This window comes from Anopheles coustani, chromosome 3 (genome assembly GCF_943734705.1).
Source record: "Anopheles coustani chromosome 3, idAnoCousDA_361_x.2, whole genome shotgun sequence".
In the NCBI taxonomy this organism is placed as follows: Eukaryota; Metazoa; Arthropoda; class Insecta; order Diptera; family Culicidae; genus Anopheles; species Anopheles coustani.
In genome coordinates, this window is record NC_071288.1 from 29,277,564 (window position 1) to 29,305,258 (window position 27,695).

At 44.3% G+C, this 27,695-nt stretch overlaps 1 protein-coding gene across 2 annotated transcripts; it reads left to right on the forward strand.

Moving 5' to 3' along the window:
- On the forward strand, positions 1–27,539 carry LOC131272770 (WSCD family member AGAP003962). Of its 2 annotated transcripts, none has more exons than XM_058274621.1 (6): positions 1–114; positions 24,815–25,482; positions 25,552–25,631; positions 26,033–26,204; positions 26,283–26,452; positions 26,516–27,539. In XM_058274621.1, exons 2-6 carry the CDS (start codon positions 24,831–24,833, stop codon positions 26,669–26,671), a joined length of 1,230 nt encoding a protein of 409 aa, XP_058130604.1. In that variant the 5' UTR covers positions 1–114; positions 24,815–24,830; the 3' UTR covers positions 26,672–27,539. The 2 variants fall into 2 exon arrangements, with proteins under 2 accessions (XP_058130604.1, XP_058130605.1); XM_058274622.1 differs by lacking the exon at positions 1–114 and adding an exon at positions 24,508–24,531.
- Positions 27,540–27,695: the final 156 nt, after the last annotated feature.

Sequence of the window (27,695 nt, forward strand, 5' to 3'; positions counted from 1 at the left end):
GTACCGGTCTCACACTAACACGCGATAAATAGTAGGAACCGGAAACTTCCAGGCGCACAAAACAGCAAAAAGAAAACCGCAGCAACGAAACGACGGTCTACCGCCGAAGTAATGGTAAGTGAAGATGGCAGCATAATTTCACGTTTAACATTCCGTTTGGGTTTTGCATTTTTTTTTGTCCACACTTCCCAACGATGCTTCTCCGTCGCAAATGATACGAAACGGCTGCGTCGACGTTACCGACGAAAATAAGCAAGCAATCCGATAAACTTTTGAAGCACGCCTAATGAATTCATGGATATGCTATTGGAAAAAAAAAACTGGAAACGTTGGAAAGTACAAGCGACGATAGCAGAGGAATGAAGGCAGTGTAAAAAGTAAAGCCATGCGGCCTAAAAAAAAGTAAGAGGAAAAAGTTTGTGTTTGTTTTCACTTTTGCTTACACTCTTGAAAGGAAAAAGAAAGATGTCAAACTAGATGGGAGGGGGAAAACCCACCGCTCGATTTTTCTCTAGTTTTTTCATCATCATCATCATCCTTGCGACTAAGTTTTCCAAGATACTACTACCACCATGTGTGCGGTACTGTTTAAGTGTGGCTGTGTATGTGTGTGGCGTGCAACTTAACGCTTGGGTTACGGTGAAAGGATGTAAGTTAAACACAAGAAAGCACAATTCAAACAGCCACCGTCAGTTCGCAGTGGAAATGGAGAGCAAGCGAGCCGGAAAAATCATACATCCGAACCGCGTTTCCACACCATTCCTGCCCAGCCGTGGAAAACTCGGATGGCACGAAACGGACCCGGAGCAATTGTTCGCAATGTAAAGCGACGAATGGGAAGATAAAGGAATTCTCGAACGCCGTTTCATAACCCAATGAATTACATTCACGTGGGGTTTTTCCACACCAGACCACAGTGGCGATAGTTTTTGCCCACAGGTTCTTTTATACGTGCTCCGGATTTCAATACTTCCGCGCGTCGGCTTTTCTATGCCTTTTAGAACAAGGTTGCGGATTTCTCGTGCAAGTTTGCCGCCTTGTTTTTTGTTTCCTTTTCCCCCACTAATTCATGCTGACGTTGCTCTTCATTTCATTTGTGTAATCCTTTTCGGGGCAAAGTTTTCTTTCCCTATCTGCTCGATCCAGCGGAGCCTAACAAAGAACTGATTAGATAACTTCGAATTAGAAGAAAACTTTCCAACCCGTTTTCTGCAGCTGCAGCAGGACGTTTCCTGGCAGGATGCACTCGGCATTATTTCCGTTTTCGATTTAATCACCAAACCTATTGCGAACTCCGTTCTACCTTCCTACAACACGTCGCAAGCTCGAAAACAAAAAAATTCTCGGTTCCATTCGACGGGATTGGTTATCGATCGGAGCGATTCCCCAAAGACACCGGGGGTGGTTCTCGCAGGACCTAGCATGCGCCATTAGCGTAAGATCCAAGAAAGAGTGAGGATGGAGGAGTTGCATGGAGTTGCGAAACGGTGCGAATTTAATTTTTCTTTCTTCACGAAATGAAGAACCGACCACCGGAACGGAACCGGAGGCACGGCATGCTGGGATGCTGTTCCAGGCGGTGCTGTTTTTAATTTCCTTTGTAATGTCATTCCATGCTGTGCGAGGAAATTATCCTGCCACGGTGGGATCCGTGTCGCAAAGACTGTTCGAAGCTGTCAAGGACGGAACGGTCGTGGAAAAAGTCGTACAAGTCCGAAGCCATCTTCTGAGCTTTTCCATTGCTTCCGTGCAACGTATGGTTCTGTACTGGCGGTGAACAACTTGCAGGTCCGCTTGCACGACGATCTTACGGCTCCTCGATTCCATTGTATCATGAAAAGATGTAGAATTTTGTTAACCATCGTCCGCTTCTCTGGCGCAATGGGTGCCTTGGGGTATATTTGATTCATTTCCATTTAAACAATATAAACAACAAGCTTTGTTTAGGGGGCAACCATTGTTTTATTTTCGAACAGATTCACAATATAGCTTTGTACTAAAGTGCGTTTTAAAGTGGCAATGCATCCTTCTTTTGCATTCCATTTTTTTTTTTTGCAATGCGTGACTGCAGATTCCAATTAAAAATTAATAGCTACGCGGTATTCCATTACGCTCAATTATAGCCGAAGTAGGTCAGCAAATTAATTGGACAGACAGACTTTTCCTCCGAACGTGAAGAAGCACCACGAATACTTGACCTGAAATACTGCGCTCTATTTGGCTTTTCCTACCGTTTGTGGAACGCCATGTCCAAAAAGTGTGTGTAATGCATTTTTGTTTTTCGATACTGATTTTCCAAAGTCCGAGAGGTCATTTGAAAGAAGTTTTCAATTTTTTTCTAGCTAATTTGGCAAATCTATTAAACGTTTTCACGCAGTAGACTGGGTAAGCGCAATCCTCCAAGTATGGATAACTTTTTTGAGAAGAGACATTTTGAAGGATATTTTTTACGTTGCACAACGCTATCGAAATCTTTATCTGTTCATGTTTATTTCGTTGGCGAACTCTGACAAACCGCCCTGGTTCAGGATTCGTTTATTTCTAAGCTCCCTTGAGGCTCGATTTTCGAAATGATGATGATGAACTGAATTTATCATCACTCTTTTGTCCGTTGTTCACTGGAAAATGGTGGTCATTCATGATTCAGCGGTACGCATCCATGATTAATGTGTGTGGTATTGTGTGAGATGAAGTTGGGATGATTATGAAATTTTACCACCCAGCAAAATGCTGCCACAACCTTGAACTGAGATTGAGAAGGGAAATGTTGCACAACTTTAATTTCTCCGTAAAAGATTGAACTAACTGCCCTCGCCACGACATCCGGTCGGATCCCAACTTGATAGCCGTACTTGGACGATAAACGAATGTAAAATGATGACGCGCGTCCCAGTTAACGACCCAATTCAAACTTCATCATTCGCCGAAGCAAACTGACTTTCGACGAAACCGGGACCGAGGATCAAAAGCACTCCGGCCAAGACCGGTTCCTCTCGAAGCGATCTGCGCCCCCTTTTGACACCATGGCGACAGGTGACGGACGACGTCCTTTGATCCAACCAGCGCTACCTCGTTGTATCTGAGCCGATCCAGCTTGCGGGAACGACTCTCAAGTGCTCACCCATTTTGGGCCGTATACAACTTGATTTTTCTATATTGTAAGCTCGCTCTCTCTTTCTCTTGCTACTTACGCACTCTTATTGTGTCGTTTGTCAGGATTCCACGAAGAAGCTACCAGGACCGGCAAGCTGTATCTTAAGGTGGAAGGAAAGATTTCCCCGGCAACGAACAGATGTAAATCGTTATGGAACTGCTGGGTAGACAATTGAGGCACTTGATGATGGTACTTTGATGCCTCATTTGCTTCAAAACGATAAAGATTAGCTGAAACGGTTCGTTAACGTGGATTGTGGTCTTATAGACATATAATCAATGTATTATGTCTAGAGTTGTGTAATTCCAATTGCGATTCATGAATCTGAATGACTTTTTGGAAAGAAAAACATAGGAAAAACGGGAAGAGACCCTCTTTTCCATTTTCTTTTGGTGGCTAAACCCTTGCCAATGAGAGAATCATGAAAATCCGTGAAAGATTCATGAAAGATTCATTAAGGTTTCAAAAGATTCATCAATGTTTAAAGATTCGAAACTCAAAAGATTCATGAATCAAAATGAATCAATCCTAAGTGAAAGATTCATATGAATGAATCCCGCCTAAAGATTCATAAGACACAACACTAGTTCTGTCTTATCAATGTATTTTGGCAAAGATGCTTAATAATAATTCTGTTGGAATGCATGAAGAAAGAAAGAAAGGACATGCCGTGGCATATTTCTTTATGCTAAACATCTGGATTTCCTAGAAAAAACCTCCCTCATGCGGGATTCTCCATCCCCAAAGCCCAATCCCTGACCAAATGTGATTGATAAAACACCATCTACGCTTCAGCATCGTTAATCAAATTGCACATCAAAAGGCTTTTACCGAGACCTTTCTTATTGCGTTCGCTGGTTTTTTCCCCAAAAAGGTTACTCTATTTTTCTTCCAGACCACATGCCATTCCCTAAATGTGTCCTTCATCCGGAGTTTCGTGCGACTGTTACATCGAAACCCATTGCCTGTACCACCGCCTGCTCCATTTGGGGTCGTCCTATTGCACTTAATTTGAATGAAATGAAATAAATTGCAAATTAGATTCACTCCGCAGCTCACGGGCTGTCAAAGTTTGAACATGAAATAAAATCACACTACCGTTACCTGACACCGGCTGCGTGTGGTTGGGTACCATGTGCGAACCTGTCCCCGCGCACCGAACATCCTTAACTCCTGAACCAAAAACAACTCGAACCGTAAAGGGAACCGTATGTGCCTGTGTGTGGCGAGTAGATACGAAAACTGTCCTTGTAATATGTCCTGCAGCATCCAGCAGCGTGCTGCGACTTACAGCAACATTCAAATGTCCTTCCCCTCGCCCAACTCGAACCGGCTGCAAACGACGAACGTTCGACGACGACGACAACGACGACTACGACGACGAAAACGGAACGGGAAAAGCTCATCGTCCCGATCAGAGCAACCCGGACAGGCGGCGCTCCGCAAATGCAAATGTCAATGCAAATGTGTCCGTCAAATGTCACCGTGAAGGAAGATGGCTCCGGTTTATGTTCTTTTCTTCTCTTCCGGTGAATTCAAATGTAGCACCCGGGCCCGGGGTACGTGTCATTACAATTGGTTTGATGAACTAAACTTTTGCTGTTGCGGCTGTATCGAAACATGTTTGCAAGCAAGGATGGGTGGTCTGTAATATTTTCAGTTCAAAATTCCATGTAACCATTTGAAGGAAACATATGGCATTGGAGGAAAAATCGTTTTTAATACTCTACTTGACAGGAGGAGGATGTTTAATAAACATGTTTTTATTTTTTGAAAATAAATATTACAGGCGTTGCTTGATCGACATAAGTGTTCCATAATTTTCGATGAAAATTCCAAAAACAAGTCAAGTTTACTTGTCGGTTCTTTAAATTGAAATTTCTTTTATCATCTAACCAAACCTGAACGCTTACTAAACCTGTGAAGGTTATAAAAGATTCGGAAGCTTTTTTACTGCAAACTGATCTTTTCATGTCTGCCCATCCTTATGGTACGATTCTGGTAGATACAACATTTCCATCGTCAGAAGAAACCTTCCACTACTTTTTCGCCGAACGTGCAATCATCGCTCTGTAGAGAAAAGTGTTCATCTCTGTTGTAGCGGCGGGTTTAAGCCGCCAGAATAGTGTCCATCATGTGCAGCTTATGCAAGACGGAGGTAAAATTGTGAAATATTCACCCATAGCGTCCCGTTTCATTGGAGCTGGTCCCGGGTGTCCTGGCCCCGAAGGCGCTTTCATGGTTGAACGATATCACGGACACACTGCCAATGTCAGTTCCGGTGCGTTTCACACGGACGCTAGGCCTAGGACATGACCTAGCAGAATGTCCCGTTCCCATCATCCCTCGTGCGGCAGTTGCATATCGAAAGGATGAGAGTTTCTCGTTGTCCTACGGTTTTGGTGTAATCTGGAACAGGTTGATGTCGGCTGCAACAGACGTTTACCGAGCACGATCCTTTTGTGGCCTCGAGGCACATACAAGTGTATTGAAATAAGTATGAAAATGTTTACCAGAATGTACAAAAAACCAATGTGAAACTCGATAGTGGGTGCGATTTGAACCCCATCATTTCGAGTTAACTCGAACTTTATCTCTTTGCAAACAGAAATGTCAATCTGTGAACGTTAGATACTAACTGATGCTAGGAAATGTGATACGTAGCAGTGACACAACACTTAATTAGACAGTGACTAACCGACGCGTCCGTGCAGCACACGTTCACTGTTTGTGTGTTGGCAAATCGGGAGCGAGAAAAATCTCCGCTCGTCAATAATCGATTGCTTTTTCAGATTTCAATCATTCAGGTTGTTTTTACTTTTTCCTCCAAACACCGCGCCATCTGGCTACGGAGGCAAACACACGAACTGTAGGTAGCATCATATGTTGAACTTGACGCAATACATGTTTTTTTTTGTCGATGCGGAGTTAGTCGATCGGAAAAAAGGGACAGGGCAAAAAAAATGAGAGATCCACCAACCGTCACGGTAGTACGGTGTCGTGCTGTTTCTTGATTTGTTGTAACTGGCTTTTCTGTTTTTGGTGTTTTATTTATTTTCCTTTCCACCCGGCCCGGATGCTAACGGATGCTCGGATACAGATGTGCTACCGAACTCTGACAGGATGACTGACTGACTGTGGGTTAGTGCAAAAAATAAATTTCCCCCACCCACACACACACACACACCCAAACACATATTGCTGCAATTCGTCGAACACATCTGCTCGGTGTTTGGTGAGTTTTCACATGGTTTGAAAAATATATTTTAAAAAAAATACACACACAATTTTCTGCTCACAAAAGGGACAAATGCAAGAAGCAACCCAAATTAGCGCGGATGAGTGAACAAATATGAGCCATTGTTGTTTCCAGTTTTTCCACTTTGCATTCCCCAGGGCATTAAATATGCTCGGCACAGAATCCAATCGGAAATGTCGTAACAAACAGATGTTACAGAACGATCCGAACGTTCGACGGCATGGGGTGGGTGGATGGTTGGTAAGGTGGTGATGGGTGAACGTATGCATCAACGTTGCATAAACAAGTCCGATCGGGCTCGGGAAGATCATAAAAGAAACGTCAACCGAACCCGGTTGCAGTTTTACGTTTCGTAGTGTGTCTGTTCACCAATCGCGAAACGGTAAAAAGTCGCGTCCCATCATCTCTTTCCGACCGGTTTTCCGACGGGGTGGTCCATTGTGCCGGGCTACGCAGCTGACGGCACTCCGGATAGCGGAGCACGGTTCAGTGGTTTTGGCGCGGGAAACCCAAACAGAAGTGTTTGGGATGGCAAAAACTGGCACAATGGTTCGAACCGTACCGCAACAACACAACCTGCCACAACACAATGGGAAACCGATGGAGCGTTTGTGTGTTTGGAAAGCAGCATAGTTTTGTTGTTGTTTTTTTTTCTTTTTCGTCAAGATTTGTTTTTATTTTTCAACTTTTATATCGTATTTTGGCTGCATTCGATTTCCGTCGCTGTGATGCCTTGAGACATTTTTTGTATCGTGTTTAGGTTAGAACTTGTGACCATGAATCAATTGCATTGTTTGTTTGGCGTCATTAACAGAGAAGCCAAAATTGTTATAAAGTTGTTTGCGGTTGAATGATACGTTTACACAAAATGTGCACAGTGAAACATAAGGCGCCTCCATCGAACAAAAGAAAAACATAAGTAGGAGTTTTATGCCAACATGCTATTCTATAACACTAGTACCACCAGTGCAAATAACCTAATTTATTAATGACATTTTCCAAACCCCATCAATAACCACAAATTTCCGTTGGTACCCATTTGCACCACATTTAGCTGGCAAACAAAGGGTCTGGAAAATAAGTTTATGCAGTTGTAATTAAATTAAATTTCCCTCGAGACAACACATAGCTCACCGGCTGAAATCTGCTCCGGCTTGTACGAGCGAAAAAGAGGAGGGTAAGGTCCAGGTGCTGGGGATTTTCGATCGGCCGGCCGATTCCGACCATCGGAAAACTGAACCTTTCCACTGCAGTAAAGCTCGACCCACTTCGGCCAATGCTTTTTCCCCTGACAAAAGTGCTGTAAGTGCTCTGCTTTAGGCGGCGCGCGGGGCGTTAGTGGTTTCGTGTGTAATTTATGATGGGCTCTGGAAATTCAATTACTCCATCGTTTATCGCCGTTTTTGGCCGGGATATCGAACGTGCGACCCCGAAACGTTGCTGCCTATAACCGAACGAGTTTCGTGAGCGAGCGGAACACGCACCGAAATAACACCCAAACTGCAGCTCCGGCCGGATGTCCGCAAAAGCAAAACAGCATCCGGCCGCCGGGCTTAGGGAAAAGGCTTCGGTTTCCATTTGTGGTACTGCCAGCCTGCCATCCAGACGGATGGGTTATCGACAGAATAGCATCTATTTATTACTACAGCTTCAGGAAGCGTAGCCTCCACACCGAACTTTATTGAACCTGTGCATGTTATTGTGGAGCGTTTTGCGTAGGGGAAAACTTTATATTCACATTGATTAAATTTTCTACCAACAACACCAGCTCAACCTCGTGTGATAGAGACTGGAAGCAAAACAATTTCATTAGTGTGTTATTTTTAGAGCCCATAGTGTTTCAGTGACGCGCTCTCTAACATTACGGGTGTCACAAAAACTCTCTACACTCCAGTGCGATGTTCAAATGGGAAATCTCCATCTGCTCGCAGGAGATAAAACCGCTCGGGTTGCTTGTTTCAACATGTGTCCCACACATCCTGCTGATCTCGATCATCAATCAATTTGGGTTAATGTGCCTAAATCAATCATTTTGTTTCCGGTATAGATAGCCTTTTTTTATGACCATCGTGATACTCATCGTGCCAGTAGAAATACCCACGGTACTGGAAACCCCGTCAATTAATAACAAACATTTTCAAACTAAGGCTTTCGATCAAAACTAATTAGGTAAAACCGAGGACGAGACAATTTTCGCAGTTACGAGTTAGGTTTTTCATCCACGAATTCAAGGAAGTGATAAAAATATCTAAAAACCTTGCTCATAATGGACCGAAGATGACGGAGGAAATTTTGAAGACTAATGGAAAGAAGCGAAGAAAACCCGCACCGTATGTTTTTTTTAAATTCATTTTCAAACCATTCAAAAATTAGGTTATACCGCTATTTGCTAAGGTTATTTAGACAGAAACGTCCCTTATTTTCATTTTCATAATGGACCCAAAAATAAATGGTTCGTCATGGTTTCACTCAGACAAAGTGTCGGGTTGTTTTTCCTTTTTCTTTTTCAAAGATGGTGACGCTGCTAGCAGATGTTTTGCTTCGGGACATCAACGTCATCATTTTATTTCAATACTAACTACGTTGGAAAGATATGTGCCCGGTACTAAAAAGGGAAGAAGGTTGTGCAAAAGATCATTTTAATTCTATCCAATCATGTTTGCTAAATGACAAACTGATTAATTTAATCAGTGAAGAAAATTATCTTTACTAGCTACCATTATTTGGAACAACAGATTTTGTTTTTAATGTTTTATTTTTTTTTAATATACCGCATTAAAAAATATTATACGGTTTTTAAATAACCGTAAACGGCAAACGCAAGCAAATAAAATTTGCTAGAAAAACCAGAGACGAATTCATTTTAAATCTCAGCTTGCTCCTCTCTAACGAAATATTTTAGACCTGCAAAGGTAAAAATGATTAAAAAAATAATTGATTAAATTCATAACTACCTAAGAACAAAAAAGTCTGTTAGAGCATGTTGGCTCTAACAATACGGCAGCGTCCGTCATACCCCAATAAATAAATTCATAACTACACATTCGAATCAAGTACTTCTGTAACCAGTTCCTTGAAATTATGTTATATAACATGAAACTGTTTTCAATTATTAGGTTAGAATTTGAACAGCTCAAACTATTCATAACCTAAAACTATCATTATGGTAATGAGTCAAAAACTACTGAGCAAATATTATAAAATGTAGACAAAATAAACTGAAAACAAAGGGAACATGTTGGTAATCATGGGAAAGTACTATAAACAACAACAAAACTACAAGTACAATTTGTTCGTCGTGCTATTAATTATCCAAGCGCTTTTGTATGCCATCATCATTGAATCATTGAATATATAACGGAACACAACCACAATTTCGCAGCGGAAACTACCCAAAACCGTTTCAGAACAATCAATTCAATGGTCTCTCGTCCCATCGGGCCGTGCTAACCGCACTTGTGGTTAAATACATAGTCAACTATGCCGACATTCCGGACCCGAACTGATCGCTTCTAATCTCGAACTCATTCCAAACCGAACGACCAAACACACATTCCGTTCCGCCGCTTTTCCGGCACTGCGATCAAATTCCAATTTCACACAAACTCGCCATTTCCGCGGGCGGATACTCACTCACCAACCCACCACCTCCCCCACACCTTCTCTAGTGTTCCATCCACTCCGCAGCATTAGGAAGTACCTGCGCGCATAGCATAAACTAATTTGCAAACTGTGCCACCTACGGCTCTGCAAGGGATGGTTTTGCGGGACCAAAGAAATGGCATTATCGTCGTTTCCTCCGAGGCAAACGAGCCGATTGACGATGCCGATGATGATGATGATGATGATGGTGATGCGATGCCGATGGGTTTCCCTGTGGCATTAATTAAATTGCACTGAACAGCCGCATGCAATTGAACGGCGCAAAACACAGCCCACCCCGGAGCGGAAACTGGTGCTTCGTGTTTATGACACTCCGAGGGGTGGGCCAGTTTTTTCTTTCCTTTCGGTTAAAATCCACCAAAACATCCGATGAAACCATTTGGTTGCTGTAAGAAGATGAAACTTGAGAGGAACAAGAGTATTAATGTTCGATTGCATCAAGAGCATCTTCACGGTTTTTCCTTCGTTCATATGGCATAGTTATTTTTTAATCAGTATTCTCATTGATTGCATATCCGACTCCGACAAGGCGGCTTACCAATTCCCTGCTGAAGCAGTCCGAACCGCAGCAGTGTCCTGGCGGAAGTGTGCGATCGTGCGCCTAATTAAATTACATCCAACCCACGCCATCGAAACACATTGTCGTTGTCGAGCACAAACTGCATCAAAGACGAAGGCTCATTAATTGGATCCCCGTTTCGTCCGACAGTCTGGGCGAGTTTTCGGTAACTTTGTGCCGATGGTGATAGAGCTGAACTCATCCACCGCAAACGAACGTCCCAAGTCCGTCCCGCCATCGCCCGGAACTTTTCTCCGGCAACGGGGACGCCCCGCCTCTGACCCATCCGGTGGTCCGGTGGTGGGGAACGTAGCGGCGAGTCGGTCGACGCGGGGAAGAGTTTCACTTCGACAGCCATTTGTCATTCCAATTAAGCCAAAGCAGGCGACTGGTGAAACAGTACGCCAGCGCCCACGCCGCGCATTAGCTTCCGTTGTGGTGGCGTTTCGGCTTTCCAGCAAGGAAGAAGTGAGAGTTTTTCCTCCTGCTTGTTTGTTTTTTTTTTTTGTTTTGTTTTGTGTTTTTTTAACAAAGAACATTGTTCTCCAATTTCACTTCACGGACTCGAGCAGGGGTCGGCAGCGGACCAGACCAGATGACCAGAGCAACTTTTGTATAACAATGTTTTTTATTACTATCAAAGCATACCATAATTGCCGGCAAAGTACGGTGGCGCGCTCGGCCCCATGCCAGGAGATGCTTTTCGAGACCATTTCTCGCCAAAACAAACTTTTTTCATACACGTTTTAAGTGATGTAATTGGGTACTGATGTTGTTTTTAATCTGAAGTCAGGTTCTTTATCTTTTCACTGAAGCATATTCTGTAACGAAAAAAGGGGTTTTTTAAATGAGGGTTTAATTGTCAGAATTTGTTCAAATTACAGACTCATCGACATCCAATCAGTAATTAGTGTTCGTAGGGAAGTGTTTTTGAACTCTGGCCAAGTTTTGAATTTCCTTTTCGATGACTTTCCTCTAATGAAGCACCATTTGAGTTTTCCTTCCACAGATCATGCTCGTTTCTTCCAATGCACAAATTAGCCATAAATTGAACTCACATAACTGCACAACCTCGGGCGCTCTCATACACACACACATACACACACGTACCAGGGTCACATCGAGTTTGTCGCGTCCTTCGCCTTTAATATTACATAATCGAAAACCCCTCCCTCCCCCTCCACCGAAACGACTTTGAGCCCTTTTCGGGTGGCGTCGCCATTTTCGGTTGTTTTCATCGCAGGGCGCTTTCCAAGCCCGGCACGGCAAAAGTTCATCATTCGAATCTCGTCCCGCCGCGGCGGATGCTTCGTTATCCCTTTTTCCCGAACGGAACGGCTGGATGTCCCTTCATCGGAGCGATTTGGCAGCCGGCCAGATAAAAACATTCCCCAAAGTCCAATAAAAAACATGCGCCCCCGCGCACCCGTACCCCTCACCTCTTTTTAGCTGCGTTGCGTCCACAGTAAAATGGTGTCTTATGAAAAATGGATTTTCTTCTCAGGACACGGTCCCTTTCTCGGGGAGATGACGATGAAAGGGGGGCAGAGAAAGTAGGAAATGGAATGGTGGGGAAAATTTTATATCTGTTTTGAAGCAAATCTATATATCGACAACTGAATGGTAATACGCACTTGTGGTGGGGAGGTGTTCGATCAGGACAGAAGTTGTACGCATTTCACACATTCGGGTTTTCTCCGGAACTCCAAAGGCAACACCAAACATAATACATAGTTCCAGTCCCATATGAAATCCGAAAAACCGGACCGCATCGTGTGTAGTCGAATGAATTTTCCTCTCCGGCAATATTGGCCGAGCAAAGTTTGATCGATCGTTAGACACATCCCCCCCAACCATTCCTGATGGCCTTTTCGTCTTGTTTACCGCTGATCCGAATCGATTTCGTCTCATCCATTCGCAACGAATTGCCTGAAAGAGATCATCCGATTAATATTGATCCCTCCACGCCGTCACCATCCATCGCCACCCGGCTTTTTGCCGGCACTTCCAATCGGCCGAAAATTTGTGAAAAACCACAGCGCAACCACATCACCCTCGACCGATTATTAATAAGTATCCCACGGTCCGCCTCGGTCGAGGTGTCCTTTTTTCAGCCGGCGTTAATTAAGCGTAACTGGTTACACTCATCGCCAAATCCGGCCCACCACCCGGCGCTCCAATCCCCCTCCCCCACCCACCAAGGTGGGGTTCGACCGGATGGGAAGGTTGTAGTAGGCTCGTTTACTCTACTAAACTAGAACCGGTTCCGCCGAGCCCTTTTTGCCCGGCGCTGCGCTTCGACAACCCTCAATCCCTTCACGACGTGGTTCGACCAGAATGTCCGGCCCCGGGAGGATGAGGACGATGATGATGATGATGGGTTAGTTTAATTATTGGTCGATTCTGTGGATCCTTTCTACGCTATGCGGTTTGTTAAATCCCACCTCCGGTCCTTCTGTATCGTTCCCCAACGCCATTTCACCGGTCAACCAATGTTCAGCCGACCACCCGCGGTGGAAAAAACTGTGGCTAGCATACTTATGGGCGGAAAAACTACCAGTGCAGCGAGTGTGTTCTGTGCGAGTTGTGTTTTATGGCATATATTTTTCCTTTATTTTTTTGGCGTGTTCGATTTGGTTTTGTTTTTCTTGCTATATTCTTTCCGGTTGTGATGGTTTTGATGTTTGCCGCACGCAATCTCGATCAGTTGAGGCGACGTGATACGGGTTTGACCTTTCGCATTACAAACGTGTTACACCTAGGACGAACCTCTGGACAGCAAGAAACGAAATGCCTGGTTTCCCAAAATTACATTATGATGTGCGAATTTGCGATTCTATTAAAGTTTGCGTGGAAAAAGTCAATCAAATTTGAGTTTCACTTTTTAAACATTTTCAATGGAATTTTGATCGAAATTAGTCCAATAGATCATTATCGAATAGAACATTAAAACCGTTCTACTAATTTTGGAAACGAAATTTTCAACTAACCTGTTTAATTTGTTAACTGTTTGAGTTTATTTCCTTTTTGGTACCAACCATTATGTACATGTTCTCTTACAAGCGAATTTATAAACACCGAATTCGTATGTAGGCTTAATCCAATATGCAACCGAAAGAAACAGTTAAATTAGTTCCAAATTTAACACTAGAATACACTGCTTTGGAATCTTACGATAATGCTTTTTAGCGGTAATTTTGACCGCTCTATTTTGGACGTTATAACTTTTCTAGTTTTGTATACTCTGTTCTGTATATTTACATATTTTGTTTATGTATTTTACAAATACCAGCTTGTTTCCGTCTGCTGCTGTGCCTAATTGAGCAGTCTTTCATTGATTTCATTTATAGCGAACACTTTTTTGAATTTATGTTATTCCTTTTTATGAATATAAAAGTTTGCAAACAACTCCAACTCGCTCATTTTTGCTTTACACCGAGCTTGAGAGGTGCATAAAAAAATAAAAAAAAACGCCAAAAGATAGTCAACAAATATACTAAAAAGCAGCCATTTGGTCATTAAAAAAAAGGTTCAAATATTTAAAAAAAATAAAAAAGAGAAGAAAAATTGGGTGGTTAAAATGTTGGCGGCCTAAGCAATATAAGGGTGCTCAAGTTAGTTCTCCGAGCTGGTTGTATAGAAAAGTCTTAAATTTTTATTTTAGCTGTTGCTTTGATTCTAAGAAAGGCCTTTTTTAAATATCCAACCGTTGTTGAGATATTAAATTCGAAATTAAGTGTTAAGCAACAAGAAAGTGGGAGTATCCGTAGGGTTGCTAGAAATGCTGGACTAACATATCAGTGTTGAAAATGAGATAGTTAACGAAGACTACCTCACTGGTTCGTTTTACCTCCAACTTTCTTACGATATCCAGCGTAGTGTACTACTAGTTATAAATAGCGAGATGACTGCTGGTGAAACTCAGAATCCTACAAACAACCCGGGGAGGAAAAAGGAAGGGAAAAAAAACCTCCCCCATCCCGACGAGGTGTCTCGCGGTCTGACACATCCGTTGGCTGCGGATGGAATGTGTTGCGTGCCGCACAAACAAGATATTAATCATAACCGTGTTAGTGTTAGAAAAAGGTGGTCGAACAGATCGGTCGGAGAGATCTATGGACGAGAACCTCTTTCTAGGCCAATGTCGTCGACGGGACAAAATGTGCGCGATCGGGCATGGAAAAACGTGGATTCGGTATTGAGACTCGCCAGCTCGCTAGGTTACGAAACGAAAACATAAACGTACCATTTCTTTATCAAAACGTTCGTATTCATTAGGTCGCAAGAGTTGCTCCTGATTGCACAGTACGCACTGCTTTACCTCCAGCCCATGCTGGCCACCATAAGTTCGGTACGTAACATTTACATATTCCAGTGCGTAAGGCGGTGCTGGTTGTGGTTAAACCTCAGAAGTGAAAATGATATTGTAATCTCCCATTCACAGCATAATAAAATCGTCATGAACTACGATTAGTCCTTGCCGTGCCTCTTTCGCCTTCGAACCAGAATCGGCATCGAGCGAACATCTTATCAAAATGCTAACCTAATGGTATATTATTTATTTCACCCAGGGTCGCTAGCTCTCCATTCCGATTCCACCGACCACGTTGGCATTCAGAAATCGTGAATTTTATCAGCACATAAAAACGGGCGAACCATACTTAATTTCTTATCGAGTTTATTTATGCCATTTTTCCCCCCGCACGCCACGATGCGGGTTGGGGTCCTTTTTTCCTTACCGGGGACAGATTTCGTGTCGACACTACATCCCCCCCGTTTCGTTTATCATTAGCTTATGGCTTTCCTTCGCGGAGGGCAACAATAATAATATGCCCACCACCGTCTTAAGATACCGTTTTTTATTACGAAATAGTGGCAAATAGTGACCCGAAAGGTGGAAAACAGCGCGATCGAGGGGGTGGGGAAATGTTAATTGTTCGCTCGGCAGCCGTTAATGGTGCGAGGGTACTTGGCACGCCGATCGAAGGTCACAAACTCCGCTCGGTGCGGAGTTAAAGAACGGGAAGGAAAAGCGTACCAGCATTACCTTTTACCTCGTCGAAGGAAAACACGCGCCATATTGGTACGTGCCCTCGTAAACATCGCCACACAGCACTACCCCGGTCGCATGAAATTAGATCCTAATTCAGAAGTGCGAAGGGTAGGAAAAGCGGGTGGTGGTGGTATCTTGGATTCAATAATAAATTTTCCCAATATTCATCCGTGCGTTCCATCGTGAAAGGTTCACTACGGACGCCATCCTCCCCTCCCACAAAAAGGTTGGTCGCTCCAATCCCGATTGCTTCGTGATTAATATCATAGGGGTCGCCTCACGGCTTCACGGCCGCACCGAAGGTAAGCGTATAATCAATGTTTGCCCAAACCGTCGGCACCTCCCCCCAAAATGGGTCCGCAAGATACTGCCGTAACCAAATTTGGTTCCACCTGACAACATCCGGTTGCGCAAAGTTCGAAAAAAAGGCCACCAACCCTTGATGAAAACCCCTCAGTCGCTCCTAGGGGAAACTCGGGAAGATAAAGTGCCATTTGGCCGCATGGGGCGAGCAATTTCCCTGCGCGTTTCAGATTACAGGTGCTACTACCGCAGGAATATAGGAACACGGTCAATTTTGGGCTCCCCTCGCTTGCTTGCCTGGTGTGAAGAGATTCTTCCCTGTTTCCCCCACGACGAAGACGATGGCATACTATCCGCCCAACCCGCCCCCGGTGGGATCGATATTATAAAACATCCTGCCGACCGGCATTATCCTACCGCAGGGCCAACACATTAAGGCGATTAGCAGGGCGCTTAGTTGAACGGTTCGCGGAGCTTATCCCGAAAAAAAAAACTAAAACAATCAGCGCCCCGACTCAGCCCCCGTTCTGTGTCTTCATCGCCCCGCCTTAGTAAGTCCCATTAGCGCTCGGCCAACATGTAAAGCCAACAGAAAAACAACCACAAAACTATGCAAATCCGCGGGAAGGGTCGGGAAAATCGATCGGATACATAATACCTCCTACGGTCAAGCCGCCGCGGGGGGAGGGATTTGGAGAATTCTGCTGACCGTTCCCGGTGGGGTACTAAAGTGTCGAGGGAAAAGGAAAACCAAGGGAATGATTATGTGCGAGTGTGATACACTTTGGTTGGTGGTTCCCGGTGGGATAGTATAAAATTTAAATGGCATGCAATCGGACGACAAGTGGATTGTATAATGAACGCTGAAAGATCAATTGTGCATCATCCTTTCCAGTATAGTGTTACAAAATAAACAGCTTATAAAACTGTCGACCCATATGACCCGAGCTGACACATAAAAATAATGGATTGATTAATTGTTACATTTATTACCCCTGTACTGAAACAGCCTTTCGATATCATAATTATCGTTCCACGGAACCGTGCGGTCGAAAATGGAAAATTAATTTCCGATACGACATCGAAACGTGCAGTTAAATGGACCATCAGCACCGGCCTGTGATATTCATTATTTTATACACTTCCGTCCCGAGCCCGTTATGATTGCGAAAAAGAAAACTCACTCCCGATGACGAATAATTTCAGGTCGCATCAGCAGCTGCCAGCGGGGTGTTTATTTATCGGTGTAAATTTAAACCGGAGAAATGCGAATTAATGCAGACCCACTAAAATAAAAAAAAACAAGCGGACACTTTTCACCGTTTACGGCAACCAATTCGACGGGCGGGAGCAAAAGTCGTAAAGCCCCATAAAGCTTCAGCTTAGTGTCCTCGGTGGCGCTACTGGTGGCAGCTGTGACCGACAACAATGTGCTCGTCCTGTTCTTTTGATGCGAAAATTTCCATGCGGCACGAAGGCGGAAGGGGCGCGCTACCGTCCACGATGGTCACGTCGTTGCAAACCAGAACATGGGACGGAGAGAAAGCAGAAGGCCGAAGGTGGCACAGACATTTGTAACCATTTAACCTACCGAGACGGAGTGAAAAAATCCCCTTTCCGGAAGGTGGACCAGTTGGACAGAATTCTAATTACCTGGTGTCAAGATGGGACCGGGATAAATAGCCGGAAGTGCAGCGGTGATAAAGAATACAAACTGCAGCGCAGAGAACGTTGCAGAGGGCAACCCGGAGTGCACATTTCGTGGAGATTTAAGTTATTAAAGTGATCCCGCAATGACGCTTCGTCACGATATTTTCACACAAAGAGGGGCTTGAGCTACTTTTGGGTTTGACAGACACGCAAACTTTATAGAAGGATGAGGCTTTAATTAAAGAGAATTTAAAACGGACAAAAAGGTAAAAATCATGTTTAATGCATAACAGTTTGATGTGGAAGTAATCTAAAAAAGCTTTCACCTTTTAACTGCGTGCCAATCAAACCCAACCTCATAAGTCCGGCTTTCATCTCGTAAAATCAAAACCTGTTACCCCACGTTCAAGCTTGGTCCGAATCCAAAGGTGAAGTTATTCCCCCCTCTAATACTTACATTACGATACACAAGTTTTTATTTGAAACCGTGTTCAATTTTACGCTCGTTACCGAACGAATGCTTGCTTGGATGATGGAATCGGCAAAATCGGCCGTGCCCTCGATGGAGGCGCCTGGTCGATTATACACCGGCACGTGTGGGTACGGTTTCGTGTTGGGAAAATTATTACACACAAACCCGGTGGTTACCTTTTTATTTTTATTTATTTTAGTTTTTTTATTAAGTGGTAGAAGGGAATAAAACTCAAACGCTCTCAAAAGACTGCCGAAAACGGTGGCACGCCTCGCCGTGGAGCACACGAACGATCGAAAACAGGTACCGTGCACTGCCGAGCAATAAATCGTAATGTCGTGTTTATGGTTTCCCGAAAACCGAACAACGAAAAAGCATCAAAAGCTCGGTTTTGCTGAAATATTGTTCGATCTTTAGTGTAAAATATCCGACATGGGCGAAGGTTGGAAAAATGTTTGCGAATGAACGTGCTCGCAAAGTTCATTTTAAAGGGGAAATACACGCTACTACGAAACGGAAAGTGGTTGATCGATTGTAGGTAATAAAATTGCTACAACATTTTAAATGTAGCCAGCAAAGTTTAAGATTTTTTCTTCATTTTTATTTAAATTTAAACCCCAATAGCCCTGGATAAACCTAGATTATTGTTGAACTCTCTACGAAGGCTTTCAAATAAACTACTAAGAGCCACCATCAAGTTGCGCAATAAACCCGAAGAGTTAAAAACTTCCGTACAAAATGTAGACGAACAGCATTCTCAAGAAAAAGTCGCACCAACGACAAAACAATTCCCTAAGTTGACAACAAATGGGACATGAATCAACCATAAAACATAGGACGTTGAAAAGGGGGTGGCCGAAAGAAGTGAAAATAAATTCAAACGAGAAAAGTGACAAATGGAAGGAAAAAAAACTTACCTTATGCAACGAGACACGGGAAAACATTGCCGCTGTCTTCGAGAATGCCATTCTTGTCTCCATTCTGCCTCTGTTGCATTTATTTGCGAGAAGGCAGACAGAAAAAAATTCAATAAACCCATAAGTCGTTCCGTACCCGACGCAATTTGCAATAACATCTCAGCCGTCGGGGTCCCGGTATCCAGTACCCCCCTTCTGCCCCCACCAAGTAGCTTCATTCACACTCTCTTGCTGCCTAAAGCAAGATTTTCTTCAACGAAATGGGTCCCACAATGTGCGAGTTTGCAACACTTATATTATAGGACGAAACATTGAAAGCTTGTCTTCCCCAGCAGGGATGTGTGTGTGTGTGTATGTGTGGTGGTGTTGGTGGTTGGAAGTGATATCCATTTTTCTCTTACGTAGGCACGGGCTTATCTGCACACTCGGCAGCCAAGCTAGCTACTTATCTCGATGCTGGCAGGATGTGGCAGCATGCCCGGCGCTGCGGCTATGAACATGCAGATTTCCTATTCGTGGGCCGGATGGAATGCCGGTTCGTGTCGGGCCCAGCTGCATAGTTTTCTGCAGCGACGGAGGCGTATGATTTATTGGATCCATTGGCAATTCGATGCCGGGAAAATACAACGAACGGTTCTAGTTTACACCCTGTTTATATAAGATTGATTGAGCCGGGGAGGTGATTGCGTAATGTATTCACTTCCAGGGTAATTCATAACTATTTAGTCGAATATATTCTATGTGCACAGAACGAGATTTATTTTCCGATTTCTTACGTGTTATGAAAAAAGAATTTTCTAGGAATGTGGAACTTTGAATCATATTCAACCTGAATACCACCGCTTCCTGTCTCGACCCGACACGGAGAAAGGAGTTCGAACTTTAAGAGGACCTGATATACAAAGAATTCGCTCCAGTCCAAGAGTGATTTTTGGTTTCATTCAGTTTGAAGTATTTCTAAAGCCATAATAGTAATTTAATGTTACTTTCATGTTAGAAACGAAAAATATTTCAAAGCACAATATTTCACGTAAAGTTTTCGAGAAATTTCGGAAAACTCGGGGTGCGCTTCAAGGGAACACTTACATTATTTTCTAAAGAGATTTAAGTTATGAATTAGTAAGAAAAATGACGTTCATGTTAAAGTTTATAGAGAGTCTATATAGGGCCGGTGGCAAGCAGGCAACATTTCGCTGGGCAAATACATGAGAAAAATAACTAAAACAAAATATATCACTCAAACAGACGACCGTAAATTGACGGAAACAAGAGAATTCCCTTCGCGCGTTCCCAATGCGTTGCGTCAGTGTTCAATTATTAACGAACTTTATATTTGACTGGAAAATCATTTTTCAAAGGCAGGCGTATTCAAGCACAACCAATAAAAAACAGTACACTCCCCAATGACAGCGTGACAGAAAAAGGACCGTTGCCAAACATCAATCCTCAAGAGAACCAGTCCTCCAAGAACCTCCGTGCTCACGCGAAATTGGTATATTTTGCAATTTTGATACCACATTTCTGTTTTTATTTGAAAGGTATCGTAGTCGGACGGTGGCCATCATTCGTCGATATATTTTTGAAACTTTGTCGGTTCCCAAGAACAGTTCCGTTTTATCGTACTCATCGATGACAACAACATGGCGGGGAACGGTTTTTATATGATATTTTTTTATGCGTCATTCCTCGAAGTAAATATGTTTTATTACCTTATAGTTGGCTCAACACTCAAGTATATTGGTTAATATCTATCTGGAGGGCCCGTTTATTGCTGTAAAATGAAATTTCGAATAATATTTCATATGCTTCCATCTCCATTACTGGGCATTTAGCGGTTTGCCATATTTATATACTATCGAATCTTCAACTTATGTTCAATAAAAGTATCTAAAAACGATCTGTTTACTGCAGTTTAATGCTCATAAATTGGCTCATCATGTCTTGGCCGACCCGATTTTGAAATGTAAAAATCATTTTATAATAGATTTGTTTGACAGCTATGACTGTACAATTTAATTTTAAATGTATTACAATGCAATGTAGAGTGGTTTACGAAAACCTACTGAGTGCTGGACTACATGAAAAGCCAAGTGAAATATGTTTTGGTTTTGTATATGATAAAATTTGATAAATATAGTTTACCAAAAGTCATCATCAGATTGATGATGAAGTGATATGGTCATCTCTCACCGAAGAGGCCTTTTTCAATTACTTTAGAACATCCCGCATTTCCTTGCACCATAGTGGAGTTCTCTACACAACAACAGGCAACAACACTGGTACTGAAGGTCAACAAACACATCTAAAAAAAAGTGCTAGAGAACAAAAGGAAGGACTGAATGTAAACAGTACTTGTCCTGGACAACACCGCACAACAAACATCCGTTAGACATGCCACCGTAATCCACACGTCAAAGATATCCATCGGATAGAGTCAACAGTGTATGGGACAACTTTTCCCTGGCCAGGGGAGGTAGGTGTCAGCGGCTATTGGGAGGGTCCTTTTTGAGACCCGCAGCGCTGAGGCGATGAAGCACGGCATGAAGAAACGGCTTTCGCACATCCACTTCCTTAACTGGCCGGTGGCAACTCTCGTTCGCCATTATGCGCTGCCAGGGAGGATAATAAAAGCCACCAGCAGTGGCCGCGTCGGTGCATTGTACGGCGAATCGGCCGACAAGGCCGGCAAGGATGAACCGCCCGAAGGGTCGTCCCCTCCCGCTGGCACCGGCGGAGAGGGTTGGTACTTCGACACCAACCAGCGTCGCGTTGTGATGCCGTGCTGTGCCTATAATGGAAATCGCTGTCAGGTTGCACTTAACACTCGTTAGCCGGTTCTTTATGCGAAACATTGTGTCGTCGCCGTCGTCCTCAGCGTCGTCGTTGGTATGCTGGTGCCCTCGGGCCAGCATCCATCGTGTCATTCGATAGCCTTGTGGCCCTGGGTTGGTAAAGAGATCACTCATTAGAGCAGCAGCTGGTTGGCAACGTGTCGGTCAGAGGCCCATCGAAAGAGTGCCCTCGAAAGCTGATGCCGACCCCCCCCAAAACGAGCGACGGTGCTCGGGTTGTCCAAAATCGATCGACAAATTATCGCCTAATTATCGCCCTTGCGTCCAACTGGCAAATGGCGGGTGTCTGTGTGTGATTTCATCGCTCGGCACCGTTCGCTAAACCTGTTTGGAACAGATAAATCAAATTTCCAATAAAGTGGCCGTGTACAGGAAAAGCGGGAAAACGATTCATATTCCATTCGATTAATGAATTTATTTCTTTTGGCTTTCAGTTGGGGCGCTTTTGTATCGTTCATTCTTTGTATGGTAAATCAATTGGCAACAATTTAATCATCTACCATAAATGGATCATTTTGGTTTTCTTTTCTGCTTTTATTTTATATTACATCGACAGTCATCAGCATGTTAAGACTGTTTTTATGTCATAATATTGGGATTCAAAATATTTCTCTTTTTTAATGTTGAATTTGACTGATTGGAAAAGATTTTGTAACTCTCAGTTTAATGAAGGAAAATGTTTATTTTAATAAATACCATTTTGATAATAAACTAGATATTTATAGAAAATGTAAACTCATCGTCAGTTAAACCATAAGTGAGGTTTTCCCACCATTATTCGTTCAGAAAGACATTTACCGCCTTTGATATAATTTTTTCTTTGATGTTTCGTTTCAAAAACATCGTTTTGATAATAGTTGAACAAACAGTAACGAGTTTTGTAAATGGGAAAAATATTTCCTTTGGTCGTGAAAGGGTTAAGTAAATAAAACAGTACTGTGAAAACAACGACAAACCAATAAATTTTAAAAACTAGTAGATTTTAACTACTTCAGTGAGTAAGGTTTAGGTTGCCTTGCACCGAAGCAGAATCTCTACGTTTTAAAACATAAACAACCACATCTTCGCTGTGTTTGCCAATTTCCCGAGCGTACACGAAGGGCGTAACATAAAACTTCAGTTTAAGCCCGGTCCTTGTTAAATGCACCTCGTCGACTTTTGCATCAAAAACTCACAACCAACACTCACCATTTTACGACGATGAAGAAAATCTAGACCAACGAGCAAATTTCCTCGGTTAAGAGGAGGTTTTACTACTTCAAAACTATAATGTCGCCGTCGCCGTCGTTGCTGCCAAAACCACTCGACGACTCAAAACGCCACGAAAGACGGCGGTGTCCACTCGGTTGCATTGTTCGCGTGAATTTGCATTTCTGGGGCACCGCGTCCTCGGGAAACTATGCTTCAAACTGGTGCCAAAGTGCAGGCGCAAGTTGGCCTTTTCGTTTGATGATAGTAGAAAACAAAACAACGAAGCCAGCGTTAAGACCAGCGGTAAAAACCGTTTAATAATAGCAAAAGTCGACCCCAGACTTGTGCGCCTCTTGTTGGTAATTTTATGATTTATTAAAACAATCGCTTTGATTCGATCTAAAACGAGGTGATAAAATGATTTAATTGATATTGAGGTAGCTTTAATCAGCTATCTAATGACCCATAATTTGCAAAACCGTGCAATGGCTCTACCGACACCATAAATTACTTCACCGTACTGACCCATCCAATTATGCTGACAATGGGCCCACCGCAATGTTTACCGATTGGTCATCGAAGCTGTTTGTCGACATTTGTCACACCCGCATTACGTGATAATTATCCATACGACAAACGGAAGATAACGATCTATTCATAGGCGGGGTAAAAAATACTTTGTCTTCACGCCAGCGACCCACCACCCCGTTGTATACGGCTTCCGCCCTCCTCCTGGGCTGTTGACATTGTACACCCATTCACCGTATCTCCCGGGGGTTCAGTTTGGGAGCACAAGTAGGTTAAGTGGTCCCGGCTGATCGCACACCGAAGGGCTTGTGCGACGGCGGTAAACGGTTGGCTTCTATTTCTGAAAACTCACACGTGCATGCAAAAACGAGCACCCTTTCGAGGATAAAAGAGCGATCTCGAACTCGAACCGGTTTATTCTGAGAACCTTGATTCCTAACTCCTAAGTAGGGTTAAAAACATGACAAACGGTTGAGCTTCGGTATGGCGCGAAACGGAAAACACGTGAACTGTGCAGCGATAAACAACGCCGTTCCGTTTGTGGACACGCCAAATGTGCCACCGTCGCTCGAAGGTCTCTTGCCACGTGGAGGGAGAGGGCGTAGTATTTGCGCATGAGGTCATCGCTTCGAGCGCTTACTACTCCGCGAGATGGCACGTACGCTGGCATTCCTTCTGTGTGCCACGGGCGCTCGAACCCACCCTCCCCCGGCACCTCCGGTTGATCCACCGCAAACAACCACGTAGAGCGATCGACGAGCGGTTCCACGATATAGTCAATAAATACTGACTCTGTCCGGGCGTGATTTCTTTACCAGCCGGGTTGCAGACGGCTAAGGGCAGCAGAAATGCGCCAAAGAAGTGCTCATCAAAGTGGGGAGACCATTGTGGGAGGTCGAGGTAGTCGCGGACAGATGGCTTGGCGAAGTGGTAAGCGTCTTCAGTGCGATAACGCTGGTCTTATTTCTCAGTGCCAAAGCTAAAGTGTTGGCAAAACTCGACACACGCACGTTCGTGGAGCTCATTTCAGTGTTTATTAAATAGAGCTAACTCGTTGTTGTTATTGCTGCTGGCACTACCCTTTGGAGTTCCAGTTTCATCCATCTTGGATTCCGTGTGGACTTCATTGGCAGCCGAACGTTTCGTAATTAAGATAATCTCTTCATTAATCTTCATTAACCACATCGCCGCCCATTCGTGGTTCCATTTCCAGATTCGATAATGCGGCCATGGCACTGCGCGGTTGGCGACTGTTTGGGGTGGCCGGCACCATACTGGTGTACGTCGGTGGCATACTGGTCCTGTCCTTCGTCAGCCTGCAGGGACCGCAGCAGAAGCGGGGCGTTCATGGGCCGCGCGGGTACGGTGAGTTCGAGACGCTGCGCAACCGGGACCTGGGCCTGATGGGCAAGAAGCCCCCGTTGCAGTGGTGCACCGAGCTCCACTACCGCGATGCCCCCGCCCGGGTACCCCGCAAGCCGCCCAAGCTACTGCAGACATTCCCGGGACACTTCGTCAAGAAGTTCAGCGTGTACAGCTATCACCAGGGAAAGGGTGGCAGTGGTGGTAGCAGCAGCAGCAGCAGCGGCAGCAACAACGGTGACCTGAGGAAGCAGCACAACCAGAACCTACACTCAGTACCCGAGCCGGCGGGAGGTGCGGTGCCGCTCGTTGGCAGTTTGGCCTCCCCGGTCACCAGCAGTTCCTCGCAGTCCGTTTGGCCTAACAACGGTGACGCGCCTAGTGGTAAGCTAGTGGATAGTGATAGCGTAAGAAGCAGCGAAGGGCAGCTGCGGAGGTCGAAGCCGGAGCTGGCAGCGCTCGTGTCATTCCCGGGCAGTGGCAACACCTGGCTGCGGTACCTCCTACAACAGGCCACCGGTACGTATCGATGGGTGAAAGGGTGGGGCAAAAGGGTCGTGGTTTCATCCGCTTCTCCTCATTCCATAGGTATTCTGACAGGAAGTGTGTACAAAGATTATGGACTCCTCAAAAGTGGCTTCCCGGCGGAGAGCGTTGCCAATTCTTCGGTGAGTGCCATTCTGGAACTAGGATCCAAAATTATTCACCAAACTGGACATCATATTATTCCTTTGACTTCCTACAATTAACATCCCAGCTTCTCTGGGATTTCCTAAGAAAATAATTTCAGTTCATTCGAAACGTATTTTCAACGAACGCAGAGCAAATCTGGGTTTCTGAGAAAACTAGCTAGCCCTAGGATGACAACTGTCCTTGTTTATGCAGGAATTACTCAGAACTAGATCCGGGCATTTTGCAGCATATAATTACGTTCCCCATCGTACATTTGTTTCACGCCTCAAGTCATGAATAATCTGATCCAGTTCGCAAAATATGCTTCAGCATCCACAGACCCCTCTGAGGAATTTGGAATTTTCCCCTCGTACTTAATATTCCCCTACCCCCTTAGGTGCTGGTGGTAAAAACGCACGAGTGGGGCCCGAACGCCTGGGCCCCATACACGAAAGCGATCCTGCTCGTCCGTGACCCGGAGCGGGCCATCCTCGCCGAGTTCAACCGCCAGTCCGGCGGCCACGTTGGATTTGCCTCGCCCGACCGCTACCGTAGGACCAAGGGTCGATGTGAGTATGGTGCCGGCGCGCGCCCGACCGAACGCTGCCCAATTTCACCTGAACAAGTTTTTCCGGTGCGCTTTCTAGATTGGACCCAATTTGTAAAAAATAAACTTTGGGCGTGGGAACAAACGAACCTCTCCTGGGCGAAAAACTTTACCGGCGAGGTGCGGCTCGTGTTCTACGACGATCTGGTCGCCAACGTCGAGGGAACGTTACGCAGTATTCTGAAGTTTCTCAACCACACGCCGGACGAGGTGAGCCCCCTGGGCCAGGTTTGCCGATAACGAAGCTAACCTATCTTTTCCCTTCCCCCATAGGAGCTGCTCGCTTGTGCACTGATGCGGAAGGAAGGGATCTATCGGCGCAAGAAACGCATCCTGCAGTTTGATCCGTACAGTCCGGCGATGCACGCAGCGATCGACGAAAAGCGGGCCGAAGTCTACGCAGCCCTTGGACGCTACGACGCACAGTGAGGGACAGTTGCAGGACCGGCAGCTGGATATGTGATTATTTTTGTCTCTTAGTTTACTTGGAACGTTGGTCCAAACTCGAAGTGTAAACTAGTTTTCCTACAAGAATGCTGCGCTTTCTTTCCCATAGCGCGTTGTACAAAATCCGATTAGGTTGTTAAGTTAATGTCCTTTTTTACGTGATTGCGAAGGAAAGTTAAGGTGCAAATCAAGCGAATGGTTTGCGAACGTTTGAATGCTTCCATTTTGAATTACTTTTTAACTACAAAGCCATACAGTACTCGTTAGGTTGTTTCTAGTTCAGTATTGTGCTCCAAGTCTGTCCATGAAACTGCTCACTAGATTAACCAACTATTCTAGTCCATGCGGGCGATCGTAGGAACTGCGATCGTCAACACTGCAGCCAAAAAGTACTTAATAATTAACGAAACCAAGATACACGCAATTCAGCAACAACGTACGAAACGAGCAGGCTTAACAGATACTACTTATTCAACACACGAATTAGAGGCAACATGTGTAGAAGCTATAAGAAACTTGTAAGACTTTTAGAGACAACCTAGGAACAATAGCTACAACATAAGCATACAGAAGCGCACGGTGGCGTGGATGATTTGTAGTAGAACGTTTACGTTTATTTTTTACTGATAATGCGACAAACACCGTACCCCCAATGGTAGAATATAGGTGTTTTGGGGAAAAAATGGAAACACACACGAGCATAATATAATTCACACGTACCATTGATTAGCTAATTGTATCATGCGGTGTGAGCGAAGTAATACACAATAATAGCGCTGGGCTGGTGGAAGAACGGATGTGCATTAAACGTGAACACCAGGGCAGGAGAAAATAAACCTATTTAGAAGTGTTAACTTAGCTGGATTGTTTGAAATATTCCTATCCGAATATGAGCTGTTACTTTCTGATAAGTTAACAAACTTTGGGTGCGAAACGTCGGTTTTCCAAAATGTTCGGCTACGGTACAAATCCAATTTCCAAAGGTTGATGATTTTTTCTTGCATTT

Excerpts from the sequence above, each read along its gene's own strand:
- LOC131272770 (XM_058274621.1), top strand. The coding sequence starts at position 24,831 with ATGGCACTGCGCGGTTGGCGACTGTTTGGGGTGGCCGGCACCATACTG. Across the intron at positions 25,483-25,551 it reads CCTCCTACAACAGGCCACCG|GTATTCTGACAGGAAGTGTG; the intron begins GTACGTATCGAT and ends CTCATTCCATAG. Across the intron at positions 26,205-26,282 it reads CCGTAGGACCAAGGGTCGAT|ATTGGACCCAATTTGTAAAA; the intron begins GTGAGTATGGTG and ends TGCGCTTTCTAG.